Below are 24808 nucleotides of genomic sequence, written 5' to 3' on the forward strand. Positions count from 1 at the left end.
AAGATGTTATCTATTTTTGTACTATAAATTTGATGCACAAGGTTTATTCAAGAAAGAAAGAATTCTTATACTGAAATAGAGACCAAGATGCTGAAGAAACAAAAGGAGTTGAACAATATGGCAAGAAAACTTGGTATATTATATGCAATTAGGAGCCAGTTCTTTAGTTAAACACATAATATGGGCGTTGTACTTACCTGATATGCCCCTTCTCTGTTCCACTGTCACGGCAGTCATGCATGGGTATGTTGTCCTATAGGACCGAGTCTACTAGAAGTTTAAGCACTGCCTCCTCCTGCTTGGCTCCAGTTTTGAGGCGAAGGTATACAGTAGACTGGCATGTCTATAGAGATAAAATGGTAGAAGTGAAAGGACCTCCCGCCCCGGGAAACTCCCCTGTTACCGACCAGGGTGGGGCTGACTGCCGTGACAGCGGAACAGAGGAGGGGCGTATCAGGTAAGTACAACGCCCATTCTCCTATTGGCTGTCATGGCAGTCATGCATGGGACATACCAAAGCTCTTGTCCTATAGGGTGGGTTTCGGTCGGACCCTTTGCAGCACTCTCCTGCCGAAGGCGGCGTCAGCGGAAGCGTAAGTGTCCAGGTGGTAATGCCAGATAAACAGGGTCACCGAAGTCCACGTAGCCGCCCGACAGACCTCCTCCAGTAGAGCCTGGGTAGCCCATGCAGCGGAAGTGGCCGCACTTCTGGTGGAGTGTGCCGTGATACGACGTGGAACAGGTAAGGACTGCGACTCATACGCTGTAGCAATTGTAGCCCGTAACCAAGAACCTACTGTGGAAGCCGAGATACGAGCACCCATGGTCAATGGCTGGAAAGAGATGAAGAGGGCTTCGGTCCTCCGGAACGAAGAAGTACGGGATAAGTATATTTTCAGAGCCCTGCGCACGTCCAGGGTGTGCCAGACTTTTTCCAAGTGGTGACTGGGTTGAGGACAAAAGTTGGGCAGGATGAGCTCCTGAGATCTATGAAAGGTGGAATTAATCTTCGGGATGAAGGCGGGATCCAAGCGGAGCACCACCCTGTCCTTGTGGAAGATGCAGAGGTCAGAGCAAACTGAAAGGGATGCCAATTCCAATATACGTCGTGCGGAGGTAATAGCCACCAAAAAAGAAACCTTGAAGGACAGAAATTTCAGATTGACCTCCCGGAGGGGTTCGAAGGGAGGTTTTGTGAGAGCAGTGAGAACCTTGTTAAGGTCCCAGGTGGAACCTGTGGATTACCGGAGGGCGTAGATTGGTGGCACCTCACAAGAAGGCACTGATTAGAGGCTCCTTGGAGAGAGGAACTTCAGGCCCGAAGGACAGAATGGATGACAATGCTGCCACCTGGCAGCACAGAGTGTTGGGCGAAAGGCCCGAGGCAAAACCTTCCTGTAGAAAATCCACCAGTTGGGCCACGGAAACTGATGAAGGGTCCAAATGATGTCTAGAACTCCAACGAAGGAAGGATTTCCACGTGGAGTCATAAATACGAGCGGTTGAAGGTCTGCAAGCTGCCAGGATGATCGAGATGGCGGCAGGAGACACGTTGGAATTAATTATATGTTGCCACTCAACCTCCAGGCGGTCAGATGATAAGCCTGAGGGTCCGGGTGGATGAGGTCGCCTTGTTGCAGCACGATCTGATTGTCCGGAATCTGCCATGGCGGTGTTACGGAAAGGGATACGAGATTCGCAAACCATGGTCTGCAGGGCCAGTGAGGAGCTAGGAGGATGAGCTCCGCCCGTTCTTGCAACAGCTTGCGAACCACCTTGGCCACCAGAGGAAAGGGAGGGAACGCATAAAGCAGCAGACCCTGAGGCCAAGGGCTGCGAAGAGCGTCTACTGCTTCTGCTCCCGCCGAGGGAAAACGAGAGTAGAAACGAGGCAGGAGGTGGTTTCTGCTGGAAGCAAATAGGTCACCTGAGGTATGCCGAACCGAGGAGACAGTTGTTTGAAGAGACGATGAGGAATGCTCCATTCTGTGTGATCTCTCCGATAGCGGCTGAGAGCGTCGGCCTGGATGTTGTCCTTCCCAGCAATGTAATCCGCCAGAAGAGAGCTCAGGTGAAATTCAGCCCACAGCCCCAGGTGAAGAGCCTCCTTCATCAGTGTCTTTGAGCGAGTTCCGCCCAGTCTGTTTATATGAGGCTTGGCCGAGATGTTGTCCGTGTGGACCAACACATCCCGGCCTCGGACATAAGACTCGAAGCTCCGGAGGGCCAGGTAGACTGCTCGCAGCTCGAGAACGTTGATGCTGAGGGATCATTCACGCGTGGACCACAGACCCTGCGCCGAGCGAGACTCGAGATGAGCTCCCCAGCCGAGGAGACTTGCATCGATAGTTATGACCATCCTCCAAGGCTCGAAGAATTTGCAGCCCTTGGATACCGCCGGCGAGGTCCACCAAAGGAGGGAGGTGACCACAGGAGGAGGGAGCTGTATCGTCCGGAAGGTTGGCGTGGGGAAACTCCATTGAAAGGGGAGCAACAGCCACTGAAGCTCCCCGCTGTGGAGGCGAGACCAAGGGACGATCCCATAAACCGACACCATTTTCCCCAGCAAGGTGGAAAGATCCGCCAAAGATGCCGACCTTCGGCGTCGGACACAGTCCGCTAAGGCGGTCAGACTGGTCTTGGGACAAGGAAATCTCCACTGTGACTGTGTTTATGACTGCCCCCAAATGCTGAATGCGGGTAGAAGGCGCTAAATGGCTCTTCGCCCAATTTATGGAAAAGCCATGGGATTGCAATATGTGGACGGTACTGTTGACATCTAGGAGAGCCTGGTCAGGGGAGCGGGAGAGGATGATGATATCATCCAAGTAAAACATGGCTCGGATAGGGATGGAACAGATATGTGCCATAAGGGCAGCCATCACCTTAGTGAAAACCCTAGAGGCGGAGGACAAACCAAAGGGGAGTGTTGTGTATTGAAAATGGCATCCATTGTGACAAAACCGGAGGAATTTGCGGTGGGCCAGCCGAATTGGGATGTGGAGGTAGGCCTCCATTAAATCTATCGATGCCATGTAGTCCCCTTGTCTAATACCCAGCAGAATAGTCTGAAGTGACTGCATCTTAAACCGGCGATAGACTATGTGCCGGTTTAAGGATTTTAAGTCAAGTATGGCCCTCCACCCCCCGAGGACTTGGGAACTAGAAAGAGACGGGAGTAGAACCCCTGAGCCCACTCGGAGAGGGGGACAGGCTCAATGGCCTTAATATCTAAGAGGTGTTGGATGGCCGAATTGATGCGAGCAGTCTTGACGCGATCCCAAGAGGTAGGGCATCACAGAAAAAAATTTTGGGGAGTGGATCGGAACTCCAAGGAGAGACCGAAACGAATGGTAGACCTGACCCAGACATCTGAGACAGTAGTGTCCCATTGATCAGAGAATCGGGCAATTGATTGATCAAGGGAAGACCTATCGGGCCCTACGGAAGGGATAACCCCTACCCCCTCGAAAGGGCCGCTTGAAGCCAAATCTGGCCCTGTGCCTAACCTGGTTGTCCTGATGGGCCGATCCTCTGGAGGAGAAGGTACGTTGAGATTGCTGGGCTGCGAAGGACGACTCCGGGCTGCGAAAGGAAGACGAACCAAAAAAGGGTTGAGCCCTGTTATCAGGGCGATGATTAAGGGAAGGAAGTACCTTGCGGTGATCTTTAGTTTCAACGAGGAGCGGATCCAGTTGCGAACCAAAAAGCTTCTCGCCGGAAAACGGGGAAGATGCCAGACGCCACTTGCTTCTGATGTCAGCTTGCCAGTTACAGAGCCATAAGAGGCGACGTGAGATGACCGAAGATCCTATGGCCTTGGCAGAGAAGCGGGCTGCACTGAGGATGGCATCGGCAGAAAATTCCACCACTGCTAAAATCTTATTCAGATCCTGATGAGAACGATGATCTGAAGAGGGTAAGCGAGCTTGCAGTTGCATCAGCCAGAGGATGGTCGCTCTATTAAAAAATGACGCTGCAGAAGAGGCCTGCACCGACCAGGCCGAGGCCTGGTGCCCCTTAATCAAGGTTCATTCGGCCTTCTTTTCCTCCAGGTGCAAACACTCTTCAGGAGGACCTGTGAGAGGAGAGGGAGAAGACAGCGCCAAAACAAGAGAGTCAACTGAAGGAATCTGCAATAGATGAGAGAAATCAGGGGCCATGTTATAAAAGCATTTGTCCAGATTATTGGGGACAGGTCCAGAACCTGGAAAAGACCATTGCCTGAGAACCACATCCGAAAACAATTTTGGAGCAGGAACCACTTCCTTCTGAACTGAAGGTTCCTGGAATAGCGAATTGGCCGGATCCATGGAAGTAGAAGTAGCAGCATCTGCAGAAGAAGAAGAGGAAGCCACCCCAAGACCAGTGACATTTTGGGCCTTGTGAAGTAACGAACGAAACATTTGTGGCCGGAAGAGGCCAATGAATGCGGGTTGGTCAGGTTCCAGGCCCTCATCATCTGAGAGGTCTTGATCAGCCACAATTTCGCCCTCTGAAAGGGAATCTTGGTTAACTGAATCATCAGCATCACAAGCCTCAGTGACACCCTCCACTTCATCCTGGCAGGATAGACCTCCAGAGTGATGATGCTGACTGGAATGAGCAGAAGCCTCAGAGGGTGTGACATATTTTTGTTGAAGCCCTTGAGAAATGCCCTGGCGAATGGCTTCTGAAATTATTGCAGCTAATGCAGGTGGGATATCAGGTAAGGATTGAGAAACCTGATTAGGAACCTGAGCAGGAGGACTCTGTGAAACCTGAATCTCAGGCCCAGGAGAAGGAGAAGCCTCATGGGTCACAGGAAAAACAGAAGCTGTTTCTGTATCGCAAGCAGTGTCTCCAATAACTGATCTGTCTGGGGATAAGGCTGGAGTAGGCCTCTGCAGAGGTGGATTGGAAGAAGCCTTGTCAGAGGGAGGCACGTTGGTAAGGGCCTCAGCCTGGTTAGGGTTGCCCTGTAGGCCAGAGGCTGCTTGGGCCTTGTGGAAGGCTTTTTCAATGGCCTTAAGGCGCCTCTCCTCTTCCCGCGACGGCTTGGACGAACTAGACCGGGAAGAGGTCCCTGCGCTAACGGCCCTGGACTTGCTGGGGCGACCTTTAGAAGTCCCCTCTTCAGGATCCTCCACCTGGGGTCTCTTTCCCCTGTTGCGGGCCTGGCAGGAAGAACGAGATTTAGAGGCATCCGCCATCTTGGATTACTAGCCACGCAGTTCAAAGGGGCCTACTTAGAAGTTTTAGGAATCCCCGGTACTTGCAATTGAGAAGGTCGATCCTTGAAGCAGAGACCTTGGAGGAGTCGCTAGCCTGATGGCTGAAAAGCGCGACTTGCGGCTTGAAAAGGGCAAGCATTGAAAACCGCTTGAGATGCGAAGGAAAACTCGCACCGAAAATAGCTGCAGAGCTGAAAGCACCGCCGCCGCTGTCAAAGCCAAAATTGCCCGGAACAGACCCCAATATAATATTGAAGGGGTCTGCAATTAGGACCTCCGCAATTCAATTCACCTTGCGGGAAAGCCGGGAAGCGTGACAGAGCTAGCTCGTGCTCGCGCCTAAATTAGCTGCCAGACGGCAGCACAGCCAGAATATTAGCGAACAATCCAGAGGAGCAAACAAAGAGAAATCAGTCCGTTCCGAGTCAAAAAGCCAAGTTAAATAATTAGAAAGAAGAGAACTCTATAGACACGACTTGTCCTGACAGACCGAGTCGAAAAACTGGAGCCAAGCAGAAGGAGGCGGTGCTTAAACTTCCAGTAGACTCGGTCCTATAGGACAACAACTGATGTCATACCCATGCATGACTGCCGTGACAGCCAATAGGAGAAAATGGCAAGAAAACTTGGTATATTATATGCAATTAGGAGCCAGTTCTTTAGTTAAACACATAATATGATGATGTTCTGCCTTAATAAAGCATTCTATTTTTTATCTCTGGCTTTTTTATGATGTTTTCATTCTCATACATGTTCTAAAGGTTGAATTTGCTTTCCAGAAACCACAAATTTTTGACACTAGCCTTTTGGTACTTTTCTCTACTTCAGTGTTTGTTTATTTATTATGAAATTTATTTGATGCCCATCTTGAATAAATTATTTCATGTATATGTTTAAGAAATGACAGAATTTGTACATATTGAAATCAGTTTATCATCTTCTTCTGCAACAATTCCACCTATTCATAGTACCTAACAGAATTTTATTTTTTTTTCTTAGATCACATGTACTCAAAATGTTGGGCAATGTTACCAAGCATCATATCTAATTCTTTAATTCACCTTTAATCAGATATATAAGTACTCAGTAATCTATAGGCTCCGATTGTACTTTCATATGCATTTATATCAACCTAGATGACACTTCTTCTGACATACCTGTTAGCAATAGCTATGTCATTCATAATTAAAACTACACTTTATTTCTCAGCATATATTGAACTCTATTCCACAAGACCAGATTACTTGTCTTTTTAAAAAAAAAAAAACTTTTATTTCATAGTCAACATACATCTTAAACAAAAAATCAATCATATATATATATATATATATATATATATATATATATATATATATATATATATATATATATTTCCCCCCCTCCCTTCCCCCCTCCCATCCCAACCCCCAACCCGGACTTCCCAGAACAAGTACAGGGTAAAAACATTTAACAAACCTTAATGAAAAACCCCACAAACTAACTATCTATAGATTTATCTATCACTTGTACTTTAACTCTCCTTGTTCAAAACAAAATATAACTTTTCTTGCTTAAAGGTAGTTAATCCCAATTAATTCAACAATAAACAAACAATTTAAAGCCCTTGAAAATATATTGAAAAATCTATAGCCTTGAATTTAACATCCCCCCAAAAAATTCTCATTTAATCCATTACTTAAAATAATGTTTAGATATAATCCATCCAATCATAACCAAAGAGATCATATCCTTGTTCATGTTTATATAACAGTTGAAACATCCAGTCATTTAACATCCAAAAGAAAATTTCTTTTTTAAAAAATCCGTTTTTATAACAGTTGAAACACCCAGTCATAAGTAAAGAAAAAAAAAATTTCAACCAAACAAATCATATCCTTAATAAAAATCTTAAATACCAATACAATCATTCACCATGTTATCCTGCCTAACAAAGAGGAATAAAATTCTTCCACTTCCATTTCCCCCTGGTTTTTTTCTGAGCCTTCTTCTTCCGCTTTATTCCACCATCTTTTATTTTTACAAGCTTTTGTGTATTCAACTGTAATTTTATCTTCCAATCCTGTGCAGCTCGCAAAGTAATTCCTTTTAAGCAACACACCTCTTTAAATAGGATTAAAAGTCCATTTTTGTAAAGAAATTGTAATGTTCCATTTCTAATCCTTCTTGATATCTTGAAAATCCAAGCTTCTCCCAGCACTTTTCCTCTCATCTGCGTCAGAACCTCTGGATAGATCTCTCTCCATATCTCCGGATTAACCTCCTTCAAGCCCGTCAGTTTATTCATAGTTTGAAAAACATCCCTTCCATGTTCTTCAGCCGCTTTTTGTTCTTCCTCCTCTTTCAACATTGCAACTTTGTTAGCAATTTGAGTAATAAACTTCTCAAAGATCTCATCCAGTCTTTCCATAAATGATTTTTGCCATGCATCCACAAAATCCACTGTCAGTATTTGTACACTTGTTGAATTATCTGCTGAAAAACCTCCATTCTCTTCAAAAATCTTTACTTCTGCCATCTTTTCTTATGCTGCAAACTTCATTCAGCAAAGCTTCAAAGTACTGACAGCTATAACGACCTTAACAAGCGCAAACAAGCTTTAACAATCACTTTCCTCTTAAGCTTCCGTCCTCAATCAGCGCCATTTTGGATCACTTTAAAGCTTTCATTCAAATCTGAAAGGACTCATTATTCATCAGAGTTAAAGAAAGAAAAATACTCGCGAGAAGCTCTCCTGTTTTGTTCTGCCTGCGTGAAAATCAATCCTTGAAATCACTTGTTTCACAGGGATGGTCGCGACGCCTTAATCTGTCAAAGACAGAATCCCGAGTCTGGAGCTGCTTTCCAGGCGTTTGGAGAGCCCTCACCCTCTGCGCCTCCAGGGTTAATCCTGGAGGTTCTGGGGGGCTCTACCCTATACACCTGAGCACTCACCCCCCCCTCTTTGCCCGAGGGGGAAGTTCCAGCCGCCAAACCAGTTGATTTACACTGTTTTGGCGGTTTTACAGATCCCGGGAGTAGCAGCTCGCAAAGGAGCTGCAGCAGCGCCGGCGGTGCCAGCGGAAGTCCCAGATTACTTGTCTTCAGATTTGCTATATTCTTTCTTTATTCTTCAATTCAGAGACATACAATATGTCTATTTTTCTTTCTTTAATTTCATTTGTTAAATTAAACTCTTCATAATGTACTTCCCTAATATACTAAACCCAATTTTCCACAGACCTACAGATACTAACTTTAATTTCATTACTTTAATCAATCAAGTCTATCATATAATGCTTTTTAGTAAAACACAGGAGTAGACTCAATTTGGAGACTTAAGTCATATCCAGGCTACATGAAGAATTCTCTGATAATAAAAGCTAAGAAATCACACTTTGTCTAGTATGCCAAAACTATAATCCAAATCCAATTTTTCCCAGGGCACCTTCATAAGAAAGGTAAGGAAAAAATCTGTATTCTAGCATACCTTGGTTCATAAACCATCAAATAGGAAAGTTACATGCAGGGTACTAAAACACTAAAGATATTTTAGCAGCTCTGTGATATAGCTTAGATTTCAAGCTTCTTGTAAAGAGGGAAAGCTGAAATCCAAATACTATAGGAGAAAGTCATCCTGCTTAAGCTGCAGAGCAAATACTACCATGCTGCAGAGTTGAAAGAGTAATTTCATTACTACAAGGTCATCTGGCATTTGAATGCTCTAAGGCAGGGCTGTCAAACTCGAGGCCTGTAGGTTGGATGCATCACATGCTGGCCACACCCAGTTTAGCGAAGAGGGAGAAAGTTGCGATACGGCACATGATGCCGCCGAGTTTAACACTCCTGCTCTAAAGGAAAAAGAAAAGCACTCTCTTCCTGCTATGAAAAAGTATTCATAGGATGCCCTGATTCTATTACATACTTTTCAACCAGAAATTATTTGAAACACAGCAATAAACTGCATATCTCTATAACGGATTCAACAATCTGCTAAGAAATGACGCAGAGAAATCATTTACCAACTCCTTTTTGACAGTTGTTAGGAATTTGAAACCACAGGAAGTATGTGCTCATTTTATCAAAAGGTTCCAGACATTAGGAATTTCACATAGGTGAGGCAGAAACATATGCATGTTTGAAGAAGTATTTTGAATGTGATATAGGCAGAGACGGGACAGATACAATGAACAAACAAGAGTTTACTATATCCTCAGCAAGAAGTTATTTATTAAATGGATCAGAAAGCAGCAACAGTAGGAAAGGAACAAAGGAAAAGAAATTGTATAAGTATGATTCTTCCCCATTGACTCCTACAATTAAATACACTAGTTCTAGTGCATCTATTAACTGTTTGCATAAATAGCTAAACATAATGTTAGTATTTTCTAGAAATGGCTTAAAAATAATTATGTAGTAAATATGTACATTTCTAATATGACTAGTACCAGTCATAATATGTACACCTACAGAAGTTCTGGGCTGGATTTCTTTTTTAAAAATTGTTTTATTTGGATTTACTGACTATTGCTGCTATGCCTGGCCACTTCCCTATTAGCATCTGGATTGCTCTAACATTGCAGTTACTGAAATAATTTTCTTATACAGACATAGAAGGTCTAGTCATTTTCATAATAGTCTAGTATGTTAGGCTCAGATGAATAAATCAGTCAAAGAAGTTTTATTCTTATATTCTTCTGAAGAAATTCTTATAAAAGAAACGATTATGGAGTTAAAAGTAAAATTTATATATTGATCCATACAAATCTTTGGCTGAGAATTTTGCTGTAAATTCTGTATTATCAGAATAGTTTTAGAGATTGGCAGCCAATGCACTTGATATGCATTATGCTTAATGCATTGTATTTATGTTGTAATGTACTGCTGAAACATTAGCAGAACTAATAAAAATGCTATTGCACAACAGCAATGGAACCTTGTGCAAACAATGCTAAAATCCGCGCTTTAAAAAAAGGAATTTAAAAAAAAAATCATTAAAAATTAGAGTATACAAACCACAACAGAGAGAGAAGTATAGAAGTATTGTTCAAGTGGGGATGGGGAATTGGCCTGGCCTTCACACAAGGACTTGATCCCATTTTAAGGACACTTTAACATATGAATTTGCCAAATGAATCAAAGTTTTATTTTCAAGGTAAAAAAAAAAAAATAATTACAAGTTATTTCAGTACTTCAGATTAATGCATTCACTCTGGATTGCTAGCCTATTTGCTTCAACTGACAAAAAAAAAAAAGACGAACACTGAAACATGTTTAACTTGTGATGCAGCAAGAAGAAATGGTAGAGCATTAAAAGGAAGGGGAAGAAAAATTTCAGAGATTCTCCCAGAAACTTCAAGTCAGCTAAGACACTGGCAGAAGAAAAGATTTAGCATCAGAAAGTGGCAAAGAACATAACTTCATTCAGAATTAGTTAATTTTTGTGAAAACTGAAATTCATGAAAGAGGATAGAAATACATTTTATGTTTTAGTTGAACACACACAAATGTAAATATTAAAAAACTTTGCTTACAATTTTCCAGCCAAATGACAAATTTAGCTTACCTGCTATCACCTGCATTTGCCACATAGAGTTTCCCCAGTAAATACACCACCACAAGAGCTGTACAACCACCAGATATATTGAAGGCAGTTCTCTCACGTTCTATCTGCAAATCCTGAGGGGGGAGGGGAAATTACATCATAATTTAGAAAGTAATTTCAACATGTACAATAAATCTGAGTGATGCTTGGATTGAAAAGTAGGTTTTTTTCTTCTGCCTTTGGCACACTAGGAGAATAAAAATTAATGAATGCTTAACTCTTGAGCAGAAAAAGCAACTGATTAAGGAAGGTAGCAAGAAAGCAAAGTACTATTTAAAAATTATTTCAAACATACACCATGTAATCAGAGTTAACAGCATGGACTGTAATAATGTCAGCGTTCCAAGTAACACATCCGCAAAAAGCACAACCCTGAGGCAGGTAGATTCCTCAAAGAACATGTTTATTGGATACATCATATCGACACAGCTAGTGAAAAACAACTCTAAAAGTTCCTGCGGTTTTCCCTCTAATTAAAAAAGCAAATATTTTCCTCCCCAGATGTCACCAGTCACATTGTCCAATGAAAGTAGCTGGCAGGCTGCTTGGTCACTCCTCTCCTCCTTCAACTGCCAACTGTTGGGATGACCTTGGTTCCCACAAGAAAAACTTTTTGTTTTGACTGTTAGCTGGTCTATCTACTTCCCCCTCCCTTCCCCTTTTCACTGTTCACATTTTGATTCAACAATTTTTCACTAGCAGAAATAAAGAAAACTGTTGTTAACTCTTGCCCCTCAACATAACACTATACAAACTAAAACATACAGTAGCACTATTTAGCATGGTGGTAAAATGGACTATACTGATTGACTGACTGATTTGGAAGAGTTATATGAATCCTCAACTCTGGTGATCATATTTGCAGGTGGCGTAATCAATAAAACTAGAAGAAAACCCAAATTACAATTAAAACAACAAATATACCATTATGATCTTGGTATAATGTCCAGGGGGGAAAAGAGATCAGTTTTAAAGCCTTTCTAAAGGCTATCAGAGTTAGGGCCAACCACATTTTAGGAAGAGACTGTTCCAAAAATAAGCACTACAACAGAAAAGAATGGTAGATGCAGTAATATATTATTTTCAAACAAAAATCTGACAGCCAGAAAGCAGAATACAATAGTCCTCAACTTACGATCACAATTGAGCCCAAAATTTCTGTTGCTAAATGAGACAGTTGCTCAATGAGTTTTGCCCCGTTTTATGACCTTTCTTGCCACAGTTGTTACTGCAGTTATTAAATTAGTAACATAGCTGTAAAATGAATTTGGCTTCCATATTGACTTTGCTTGTCAAAAAGTCACAAAGGTGACTCCACATGATCCCTGGACTCTGCTCCCATCATAAATATGAACCAGTTACCAAGCATCTGAATTTTGTCACTGATCATGGGGATGCTGCAAGGGATGTAAGTGTGAAAAACAATGATAAATGTCTTTATTCAGTGCCGACGTAACTTTGAACGGTCACTAAAAGAATGGCTGTAAATCGAGGACTACCTGTATCCACTGTTAGAGTATACTAACAGTTTCCTTGTTGTTTCTGTTCTTTCTGTTTTGCAGCAAACTGAACAGCCTGAAATGAAAATCATCTCACTTTACCAATATAAAGAACAGGAATTGCTTTTTAAAAGACCATTTTTATATTATTTTTTCTGCTTCCAAAATCTGACAATACAAGAGTTCTGGGAGCCATCTTGACACAAACTAAGTTTGTGACTCATAAATCCTAGGCCTACATGTTGAGCACCTTTGATTAAAGTCTTTTATTAATCTGAAATCCAGAAATCCAGAGTTTTAAATCACATGGAGCAATGTACAAAGTAGAGTGGATTCCCCACTGCAGAAATGTCCATTCCAAGGTACAGAAGACTGCAGAGTAGACAACATCTATGCACATGGGATTAAAGAGAAGAATGGGGCATGCCGTGTGTGTGTGTGTGTGTGTGTGTGTGTGTGTGTGTGTGTGTGTATTTGTATATGTGTTCAGAAAAGCTGAATGTCAAACAGGCCCATGCTTCATCTACTTCCAATTCCTACAAATACACCCCTTGTACAAAAACTTGTATGAAATGCCTGTAAAAAGGTTCCCATTCAGCTTTTCCATATTCTTACACTTGAAATACAAGATTAGTGTTTCAGAAGGTCCTCGCAGTACTCTTAAAGATGATTAAAACAGAGTACAGTTGTAGTGAAAATAGCATTTCTCAAAAATAAGATCCAGCACTATTCAACACAGATGGCTTAATAGCACTTAATCAGTTACAGCTTTATGACAGTAAATGCTACACTACACAATGAGGCCACCTCCTGACTCATGTATGAACTGTGTACTTTTTGATGAAGCCAAAATATCAAGGACCAAAAGTTTCAGAGACATCTATAGTGCATTCAGAAAGTATTCAGATCCCCTTTACTTTTGTCAATCTTGTTATGCTGTAGTCCAGGGGTGGTATTCACTTACCTTCGCTACTAGTTCGCAAATGTGAGAGCATGTGCTTCCTCCACACATGTGCAGAGCCCATGCAGCGCAAAGGGTCAAAAAAGGGATGTGTTGACGTCTGGGCGGGTGAGCGGAGCCTCCCACCACCAGCGCTACCAGATCGCGCAATCCAGGATAGAGCCGGCTGAATTTTACCACTGCTGCAGTCTGATTCTACAATTGCTGAAATTCATTTTTTCTCATTAATCTACACTCAGTACCCCATATTGACAAAGTGAAAACAGAAATTTAGAAATATTGGTAAATTTATTGAAAAGAAAAAACTGAAATATCATATTGGCATAAGTATTCAGACCGTTCACTCAGTACTTTGTTTTTTGTTTTTTGTTTTTTTGTTTAATTTGATTTATATGCCGCCCTTCTCCAGAGACTCAGGGCGGCTTACAATGCGTTAAGCAATAGCCTTCATACTTTTGTATATTTTATACAAAGTCAGCTTATTGCCCCCACAATCTGGGTCCTCATTTTACCTAGTTTAGAAAGGATGGAAGGCTGAGTCAACCAAAGGTGTTGAAGCACCTTTGGCAGCAATTACAGTCTCGAGTCTTTTTGGGTATGATGCAACATGCTATGCACACCTGGATTGGGGGATTTTCTGTCATTCTTCCTTGCAAATCCTGTCAAGTTTAGTCAGGTTGGATGGCGACCATCAGTGGACAGACATTTTCAGGTCCCTCCAGAGATGTTCAATGGGGGGCTCTGGCTGGGCCACTCTGGGCCACTCACAAAGTTGTACCTAGGCCACTCCTGTATTGTTTTGGCTGTGTGCTTAGGATCATTGTCATGTTGGAAAGTGAACCTTCGGCCAGTCTGAGGTCCTGACCACTGTGGAACAGATTTTCATTGAACATATCCCTGTACTTTGCTCCATTCAGCTTTCCCTCAACCCTGACCAGGCTTCCAGTCCGTGCTGCTGAAAAGCACCCCCACAACATGATGCTGCCACCACCATGCTTCACTGTTGAGATGATGATGGGCAGGTGATGAGTGGTGCCCATTACCCTCTAGACATAACATTTAGAACCGAAGCCAAACAGTTCAATCTTGGTTTCATGGGACCAGAAAATCTTGTTCCTCATGGTCTCAGAGTCCTTCAGATGCTTTTTTGCAAACCCCAAGCAGGCTTTCATGTGTTTTGCACTGAGGAGTGGCTTCCGTCAAACCACTCTGCAATAAAGCCCAGATCCGTGGAGGTTGCAGTGATTGTTGTCCTTCTAGAATTCTGTCCCACCTCCACACAGGATCTGTGGAACTCAGTCAGTGTGACCATCAGATTATTGGTACCTTTCTTACTAAGGCCCCCGATTGCTCAGTTTGACTGGGTGACCAGCTCTTGGAAAAGTCCTGATTGTGCCAAACGTTTTCTATTTGAGAATTATGGAGGCCATTGTGCTTTTAGGAACCTTCAGTGCAGCAGAAATTATATTGTAGCCTTCCCTCCATTTGCACTTTGCAATAATCCTGTGTCTGAACTCTGCTGAAAGTTCATTTGACCTCATGGCTTTTGCTCTGCTACAGTATGCATTGTCAGCTGTGAGGCCTTCTATAGAGAGGTGTATGCCTTTCCAAATCATGACCAATCAATTTACTTTACCTAACCTAATTTACCCAATCAAGATGTGGGAACATGTCAGAAAGTATTAAGAGAAATGGAGGGCACCAGAGCTAAATTTCAAGTGTTGTTGCACTGGATCTGAATACTAATGCCAATGTGATATTTCAGTTTTTTCTTTTTAATAAATTTACAGACATTTCTAAAATTCTGTTTTCACTGTCATTATGGGGTACTAATGAGAAAAAATGATTATGATTCAAGTGAAATTTGACAAATTCTAATAAATAAAAGAAAAATAAATTTATATACACACACACCTATACATACATGCATACATACATAAATATGTATCTCCATCCTAATTGGATGCAGTTATTTTTAGTTTATATTCTGCAGCAGTGGGGGGGGGGGGTGAATAATCTAATCTATGTTGATTTTTATTTTATTTTATTTTATTTTGAATTTGTATACTGCCCTTCTCCCTGAGGACTCAGGGCGGTGAACAGCCAAATAAAAACATCAAATACAAATATTAAATACAGTTAAAAATATATATAGATTTGGCCCCATTAATTAAAACGATAAACTCTTCTAATTATAAAACAAATTCAGGTCCTAATTATTGGAAGTCATGCGATGATTAAAGGACAAAAGAGGAAGAGTTTTACAAAATCTATAAAGAGTTGACCTCCTTTTTCTCTGTAACATATATATCCCATTCCATATATATCTTCATTGGAACGCCGCTCAAAATTCTATTATGAATTTTTGTCCCGATTTTGAAGGGTGGGAGGGAAAGAAACTGGCAACAGATATATCAAATTTAAGGAAAAGAGACGTTTTCAACCTTAAAATTATTGAACCATTTCCTGAAATGTTCTAACCATAGTAGTGCCAATCCACAGAGACTTCAGCATGAGTGTATATAATAGATGAAGATGTTGATAAAGATTGGTGATAGTAATGGAATAGAATAGGAAGGTGCAAAGAGTTTTGAAACTTTTTCAATTTGAAACACTCCATTTTGAGTGCAAAATGATTGCCTGAAGTACCAAACTATACTTACCATTTCCCTGAATGCAGTTTCAATAGCTCCCATGACAAGGCATTCCTGCGAGATCTTCTTTTCTGTAAAGAAGCGAGTAGGTGGAGTGCCAGGTGAACCTAGAGCCCCAACACTTCCTCTCAATGAGGCTGCCCGGGTTAGAGTTCTGCTGTTGGCATTCATGCTTTCTGGCTCTTCTCCCAGGCAGGTTGGGGGTGGAACAGCAGAGTTTTTCAGGATGTCCACAATCTCCTGCAATTGCTCTACAATATGATGCTGCAGCAACTTGGAGGCTACCACAGCTGCTCCAGATCCAGCATGGCCATCAAATAATGACCAATAATGAAAAGAGATGCTATCTGATTCCTGTTTAAGGAAAGAATTATTTTTTAGGAAATATTTCATTGTGACTCTCCCATTAGTAGAATAAAAGTAGGTTCATACATTTCCCCAAATCATTGAGATAGTTTTGAGGGAGGAGAATATATGGGGAGAATCTAAGCATAACATACATCTTGATCTAGCTCTACAATCTACTTTGTTTTCTGCATGTACAAGAAGATTTTGTGAACAAACTCTGAAAAACATTTGAAATTGTTCTTATCCACAAGGGCAGTTTATTTTGCATAGATATAAATATGTCTATATATGATTTGGAGATTTAATCTTAAACTGTCAAATCAGCTCAACTCATCTGTTCAAGTTGAATCAGCAATTGCATTTGGTTCACATCCAATTCATATAGGTTTGTCAAGAATCCAGCACAATCTTTTCCTTAAAAACTCATTAAGCTTTTAAGGAACGTTCACTAATACGTCTAAACACCACATCTAGAATGTCTCACGTGTATTGCTACATGTTAATACAGCACACAGGAAGATCTTTAGCACACAGATAAAACAAATGCTTTAGAGTGGAGGGACTCTCACCTCCAGCAACATGTAATTGTGCATTATTATACTTTTAGTATAGTAATAATTATGCTATAATTACTTTATTCAGTTTCATCATTCCATACTTATAGTATGGACTAAAAAACAAAATGCTTGAACTTGCAGAGTAACAGTGCCCTCTAGTAGTATGTTTCACAGCAGTATTGCTCACATTTTAGGAAAGAAGATAAACTTGTTAAGAAAACACAAGGGGTGTGTATGCGTGTGTGTGTTCTTGTACCAAAATGTTTATAGGTGAACCAACTGTATTGCTGAATCACTGAGAAGATACTGAGACTTACTGAATTCTCTTTCAACTGCAATCCTTCCCCATTGGGCAATGATGATCTCCGCTTACTAGAGGAATTTCTGTTTGGTGTTGAATTAGTTGTCCCAATTTTCTTCTTCACCATAAGCACTTCGCAACTTGCTTGGTCCTCATTATGTGTACTTTTCCCTGCATTGATCACTCTATGAAGAAAAAGGAACAATCAAAAAAATATTTAAAAAAACCTAATTTGTTGTTTGTATGTATTTAACTCCTTGGAATTTAAATGCCCCCTTGAACAAAACTGCAATTTACAAAATTTGTAAGACATGAAAGAAATAGCATTTTAGGATTTACAGTAAATTCCTGGGCAAGGGAACTCAGATTTGAGAGAGACCCACTTAGCTGCAATTTGGCATTCATAAGGAGCTCTTTTTAAAACAAAAATTTCATCCAATGCTTGAGAAATCAGATCTGCAAGATTACTTCAAGTGTGACTCCCTCAAACATTAACAAGCCATTCAGAAATTCTAAAGAACGGAATGAAAATGTATCCAAAACTTATGAAAAATTTGAGATACCATTTTACAACTGTAAATTATACCTGCAGTCCCAGATATGAACACTAAAATAAAAATTTAAATGCCAGAAACTGTTAAAAATGCCAAACTTTATACACAATTAGGATTCCCCTCTAATATCTTACAAGATTTCAGCGGAGGATTTCAAATTCTAGTGATGTTTGATAATTAATTTTGTCCATTTGATACTTTTAATTGCATTATAATGAACACATAGATAGATGTTTAGACCCACCATATTAGGCCCAACTAATTTTTTCAAAATTTTAAATATGCCCCCGGTCCAAAAAATTACTATTTCAAATATGATTATGATTCAAGTATTTGTTTATTAAAACCTGACACATGAAGCTTGATAATCCACAAACTTTCTTAATAACTTACTTTAAAATATGCATTTAAATGTTTTCTTGTTTGTTTTTTTAATTCATCATTTAATCATAACAATTCATAAATACTCTATCAGAAGGCAAACTTGTGATATTGTCCACTGCTACCCTTTCTAGGTCTGTACTCTCTAACAGCCCAAGAAGTATTCTGAGTCCTATCTTTATATATTGTAATGGTACCTTCCATGGTCCCTTTTCAGATTATAATTAGATGTCACACTGTGCTATTAACCTTTCACTATCTTTGCTATGTTACTTAATATGGATTACCCTTTTGGCAACATTTCTTTTTAAAAAAACCCATATCTGTTAGTTGTATATTAATTGGTATGAGCATATCTATTTGTACAGTACTTTTTTTTACTCATTGTCCATTGTTCATAAGTAGCTTAAGTAAGGTAAAAAATAAATATTCACAGAACCTATTCTTTCTTTTATGTCATATTTAACCTACCTTGTCATACAATGGCACCACGGACTACAATGGCCAAAGCTTCTCAAGAGACTTCACATGTGGTACTTTGATTGTCTTTTTAAAACCAATAGTTACTGTATAACTTCATAGGAATGGTTCCAAATACCACCAACTATTTCTTCTTTGATATTTTTAGCATACCAAACTAGAAATACAATGATCTTTTTCTTCTAGCCACAAATTTCTTTGTATGCCTCACGTAAAAGCACCAACTACACCTACTAATTTTTTCTATACTTATGCATCAATTCTTCAGACTATACTACAATTGTCACAATTTAGCCACTAATTTCCCAAAGGTATCCAGCACAGTGTGAACATGGAAAAATATTTAGAAGTCATTTGCTCTGAACGCAAATGTTAGCTTCCAATTAACATTTTCACACAACACTTAAGTATTCCCCTCAATTTTATACTTCATGCATTCTACTTTGTTTATATTTTTCAAAGGCTAATGTAAAAAGTAATTTTTAAAAATTAACTTAAAAGTTTTGTTTTGCTTAATTCTTACAAAAATGTAGATTCCAAATACAGTAAGAAATTGCTTAACGCACTGCAAGCCGCCCTGAGTCTCCGGAGAAGGGCGGCATATAAATCAAATTAAAAAAAAAAAAAAAATAGGAATTAGTTATGCTGCACCATTTCAAATGTTCTTTTGATTTTTTTCTTCTTAAAAGCAAAGCTAGATATATTTTTTTAGAAACTGGTAATCTGATTTTTTCTTGGTGTGGATAGGTGTCTTTCAGTTTGTTAAAGTTATGCAACGAGAAGTATTTTTTGAAAACAACTTACTTTAAGTCACTTCATTAAAGCATAGGTAGGTAACTTGATGCCTCCCTGACAATTTAAACCAGCTTCCAAAGTACTTGTCATTGACAGTGATTGATGCCTACCCAGGGGTGGGTTTCAAAACCTGTCGCTATCAGTTTCCTCGTGGGTGCACGCACGACGCTTCTGCACATGCACGGAAGCTTCTGCGTATGCATGGAAGCGTCAGGGTGGGTGGGCGGAGCCTCCTGCCACCGCCGCTACCGGTTCGCCCGATCTGGTGTGAACCAGTAGCAACCCACCACTGCGCCTACCCCATTGCTCATAGCACTCACAATCTTATGTACATGATAAAAATAAACCTAATGCAGACAATTCTTGTGCACCTGAAAACATACTAAATCCTATACAGTATTAAAAACAAAAGGTTGCAAAACATCTTGCATGTAAATGATGTTGGAAGTTAAATCTGATCCGTATCTTATTTCAAGCCAGGAGAGAAACACAGACCAATAAAAACTCTGAAGCAGGCTGCAATTGGAAAGGAGGTTTATTGGCCCAGAGACAGCAATGACAACAGCAAGCATTTCTGGGGGCAGCTGGAAAACTGGTCTGATCAGTAGAAGAGTTTTTATATATTTTGGGAGCTTTGTAATTGAGATGTCTGGGTCTGTTTGTCATTTATTATTTAATTGTGTTGCGAGATTTCTATTATGATCTGCAAGGTCGTGACCGGCCCTAAAGGTAATGGGAAAAAGTGAGCTTTGCTCCATTTTACAACTTTTCTTGCAACCATTGTTAAGCGAATCCCTCCAGTGGTTATGTTAGGAACAACACTGTTAAGTGAATCTGGGTTCCCTGTTGACTATGCTTGTAAGAAGGTAACAAAAGGGGATCACATAACCCTGAGACACTGCAACCATCATAAATAGGAATCAATTGCCAAGCATCTGAATTTTAATCACGTGGCCAAGGGGATGCTGCAACGGTTATTAGTGTGAAAAACAGGCATAAGTGCAAGTCCTAGTTCTTTGTCTCCCTGATCTAGTGTCAAGCCCGACATCAGCTCGACATATTTGCCGGAGGGAGAGGTATCCAATGGCGTCCAGCGAATCCACATAAAGAAAGAGGGGGACGCTTACCAAACACTTGGGTTAGCAGTGGTGACGGGTTCGGTTACTTCTGGTGGTGGTGGTCGCTATAAGTTGTGCTTAGGCTGCGGGTCAGGTTCGCATGTGGACAGATACTCATCTGCAACACCTGAACATGGAAGTCCGAGGGCGGAGCAAACCGCGGGCTACTGCTGCTCTGGAACAAGGATCAGCTGGGAAAGAAGAATGCATGTGGGTGGGGCGTGGGCACGGTCAGCGCGCTGCTTTCAAAAAGCGCTGACGAAACTCAACATTCAGCGCTGACTTTGTACCCTCGTACTTGATTCTTCCTGATGCCTGGTTGTTGCAGATTAAACATTGATTGCCTAAACCTGGTTTTTGTTTGGTGCTTCAACGGAAGACCGCCCAGGCGAGGATCAGAAGAGCCAAGATCTAGTCCTGTCAGCCTAATCTTGTCAGTTTCCACTCTTGGTCTATTCTGCCATCTATTTGGAGATGCTTTAGCCAAATCCGGTTTTACAATGTACAACGTAGTTTCCTTAAGCTTTGCCTGCAAGTTGGTTTAGTGGAGGAAACATTGGGACTGCTTTCTGCTTCTGTTAAGGAGATTTTACGGGAAATATTATATTATATTTCTTTTCTTATTCTTTGAAATATGTTATTCTGGGGGGGGAGGGCTTCCTACAATAATATTTATTACAAATGAGGAAACTGTCTCACTCAACTAAACATGTATCTGTGTGTACTGTTCTGTATTCATACAATGTAACATAAGATGCACCAGGGAACACTTCTTGAAAAATATACACAATGGTGTCCTTTCAATATTTTATGCCTTTCAATATTTTATGCCTTTCAATATTTATCTAAATTCTAATTTCTATATTGCGTCAAATTCTTTTCTATAACTTTTGAATTGACTTCGAATTTACATTTTAAATGCAATGTTAATCCAAAAAAAACATATTTTCTGATAGTAACTCACACTTGATGAATGGGACCTATTTCAAATAATATTAATAACTAGTAATATTAAGAGATTTCAGGAGCCTAAAATAAGAAACATTCAAATCATTAGTTTCATATTTTATCTTAACAATAATTATGCATAGAATTGGTCTGAACTCATTAAGCATCATAATAATGATTACAAGACATTGGCCTAGTTCCCTCCCCTATAAAAAAAAACTTTTGATGAAGAAGCATTACTTCCATTCACCTAAATAAATTGTGTGTTCTTTCAGATATTTTCTTTGGACCTGTTCTGCCCCAGCTACGGATCACAAAGAACGCAGCACACACAAAGGCCATACAAACCTTAGCTTACTAATTAAGGACTACTAATGAGCTTTTTTAGTACAAGTACTACGTTTAGTACTAAGTACTAAATACAAGTACAGTTTAAATCAGTCTTTTCTGAACAAAGGCTGTTTTCATTAACAGCCGACAAGAGTCCAATGAATAACAACTCAATTCTGAAGCACAGTCTTTCAGATAACCGTAAGCTTACTGTGGTTGGCAGAATGCCCAGAAGCAATTTGCAGGAAAAATGACAAGAGAGAAGCAAGAGCCGATCAGACATTTCTGGAGTCAATACGCGAAGGAATATGAACGAAGTTGTTTTCTGCAAATTGCCTCAGTCATCGTCATTTCTTAAATAGGCTAGGGGAGTGGCCAATTAGCCCCAAGCCTTACTCTCGAGGAGACCTCCTCCTGAGGAGCCATTCCTGCCTTTTGGCAGCTCTGCGCGCCCGTGCATTGAGAAGAGGCTCCTCCTCTTCTTCCTCTTCACTTATGGGAGCTTCTGGAGATTCTGAAGGCCCTGACTGAATCCCCACCTCTGGCACCAAATCTTCTCCAGCCTCCTCATTGTCTGCTCCAGTCTCCAGTCTCCTCATTTTGCAGGCTGCTGCAAATCACCACACTAGCATCCTCGCTGTCGGAATCAGCTACCAGCTGCACAGGCCGCTGGTGGGCCACAACACTATCCCTCACCACAGGGCCCTTCCCCCGAGTCTGTCGGTCCAGATGTGGTCGGGATGGGAATTGCTCGTGAAAGGCACGTACAAAATCTGGAGCATGAACAGAGGTCGCATCCTCCCATGTGAAATCCTCCGGCCCATACCCCGTCCACTCGATGGGGTATTGGAACTGGCTCTTCATCCACCGGGAATCTCGAATGCTAGCAACCTCATACTCGGGCGGTTCATCTCCGTCACGGGGCGCCAGCTGGGGACAATCAAGTTGGCGGAGCGGACAGGTGGGCGGAAACCAGGAGGGATCGATGAAACACAGGGTGTATCTTCAAAGACCGAGGCACAGTCAGGGAGTAGGCCACTGGATTGATGACTACCTCCACAGGGAAAGGACCAATGTAACAATGGTCCAGTTTTCTGACTGGCCGGTCTGAGGGGAGATGCTTCATCGACAGCCACACGATCCCCCACAGCCAACGGTGGTGTGCCCGCCGAGAGCAGTCCGCCACCCTTTTATAATCTTCCTTGGCCTTGTCAAGATATCGTTTCACCAATTGGTGAACAGCCTGTAACTCAGTCAAGAATTCATCCGCTGCTGGAACCGGGGAGTCAAGGGGCATGAGCGGGAAGAAATGTGGATGATAGCCCAGATTGACTAGGAAATGGGTTGTTTGAGTGGAGGTGTGCTGGGAATTATTAAAAGCAAACTCCGCAACTGCTAAGTGCTCTGTCCAATTGTCCTGTTGCTGATTGACAAAGCAGCGCAGGTATTGCTCTAATATTCCAATGACTTTTTCAGTCCCGCCATCAGTTTCGGGATGATGAGCCGACAACAGGCAGATCTTGACATCTAAGGCCGTCATCAGCCCTTTCCAAAACTGGATGGTGAACTGGGCCCCTCTGTCCGACATGACCCTATCCGGTGGGCCGTGTAGCCAAAAGACATGTTGGATGAACATGCGGGCAGTGGCACAAGCTGTCGGCAATCCTCGACAGGGAATGAAATGTGCCATCTTCGTCAACATATCCACCACCACGAACACGGTCGTGAAGCCCAAAGACGGGGGCAAGTCCGTTAGAAAATCCATTGAGATGACACCCCAGGGTCTCTCTGGTGTCGGCAAGGGCTGAAGCAGTCCTGGGGGAGCTATCGCGGCCGACTTGGTCTGTCGACAACTGACGCAGGATGTCACGTCTGGACATCGTGACAGAGTCGAGGCCACCAGAAGGTCCGCGACACTAGGTTAAGGGTTTTAAACAGACCGAAATGTCCCACCACGGGGTTGTCGTGGCACTGGGACAATATAAGACCCCAAAGCGGCCCCGATGGTACATAAAGTCTCTCCCGGTACCTCAAGAGATTGTCAGTAAATGTCCAGGGAGAATTGTGCCCTACTTCACACTTCCGGAGATTGACATAGGCATCCTGCCGCTATGCCTCCCGGATCTGAACCTGTAAGTCAACAGGTTCCTGGATGGCAGCAAACGACTCAACTGGAAGAATTGTCCGAGGCGGAAGTGGGTCCTAAACTTGGGCATATTCGGGTTTCCTCGAGAGCACATCCACTTGTTGATTGCGGCTACTCGGGGTGTATGTCACCTTGAAGTTGAAGCAGGTAAAAAAGAAGGACCACCGGATCTGTCATTGATTGAGTTTCCATGCGGTCTGCAGAAACACCAGATTCTTGTGGTCCGTCCGGACTTCCACTTGATGTCAGACCCCCTCGAAGTGATGTCTCCAGGTCTCAAACGCGGTCTTAATGGCCAGTAGCTCTTTTTCCCAGATGGTGTAATTGCGCTCGGAAGGATTCAATTTCTGGGAATAGTATGCGCAAGGAAAAAGAGTACCGCCAGCCGCGTGAGCCTGGAGTAACACCACTCTGACCACAATATCCGATGCGTCTGCTTCCACCACAAATGGACGGTGAGGGTCAGGATGCTTCAGAATCAGCTCTTTCATGAAGGCCTGCTTTAAGGTCAGGAACGCCTGCTGCTTGGGGGTGCCCCACCGGAATGGGACTTTCTTCTGCAGGAGCCGAGTGAGGGGCGCGGTCAAAGTGGCGAAGCTAGGGATGAATGTCCGGTAGTAATTGGCGAACCCAAGGAGTCGCTGGACATCTTTCACCCGATGGGGAGGTTGCCAACTTCTCAATGCTTCGACCTTGCTCCGATCCATCACTATGCCCTCGGATGAAATGTGATGGCCCAAGAAGTTGATGGCCATCAGGTTGAATTGGCATTTTTCGAGCTTCGTATATAACTGGTGTTCCGAAGCCGTTGCAAGACCAGGCGGAGATGTTGGAGATGACTTTTCCGGGATGTTGAGTAAGTCAAGATGTCATCTAGATAGACCTCGACAAGCTGGTCCAAAATATCCCGGAAAATGCCATTCATGAAATGCTGGAAGACAG

General features: G+C 42.0%; 1 protein-coding gene across 1 annotated transcript in view; it reads right to left on the reverse strand.

Moving 5' to 3' along the window:
* PPM1H (protein phosphatase, Mg2+/Mn2+ dependent 1H) overlaps positions 1–24808 on the reverse strand; it is a 105404-nt gene that overhangs the window by 29109 nt on the left and 51487 nt on the right. The window contains exons 2-4 of the mRNA XM_070946659.1: positions 17131–17299; positions 15918–16262; positions 10756–10868 (exon numbers count right to left, since the gene is read on the reverse strand). Coding sequence (XP_070802760.1) covers positions 10756–10868; positions 15918–16262; positions 17131–17299 — 627 coding nt within the window. The remainder of the gene's footprint in view (positions 1–10755; positions 10869–15917; positions 16263–17130; positions 17300–24808) is intronic.

The sequence above is a fragment of the Pituophis catenifer genome, unplaced genomic scaffold, assembly GCF_029215685.1.
Source record: "Pituophis catenifer annectens isolate HBS135680 unplaced genomic scaffold, rPitCat1.0.hap2 SCAF_7, whole genome shotgun sequence".
Lineage (NCBI taxonomy): Eukaryota > Metazoa > Chordata > Lepidosauria > Squamata > Colubridae > Pituophis > Pituophis catenifer.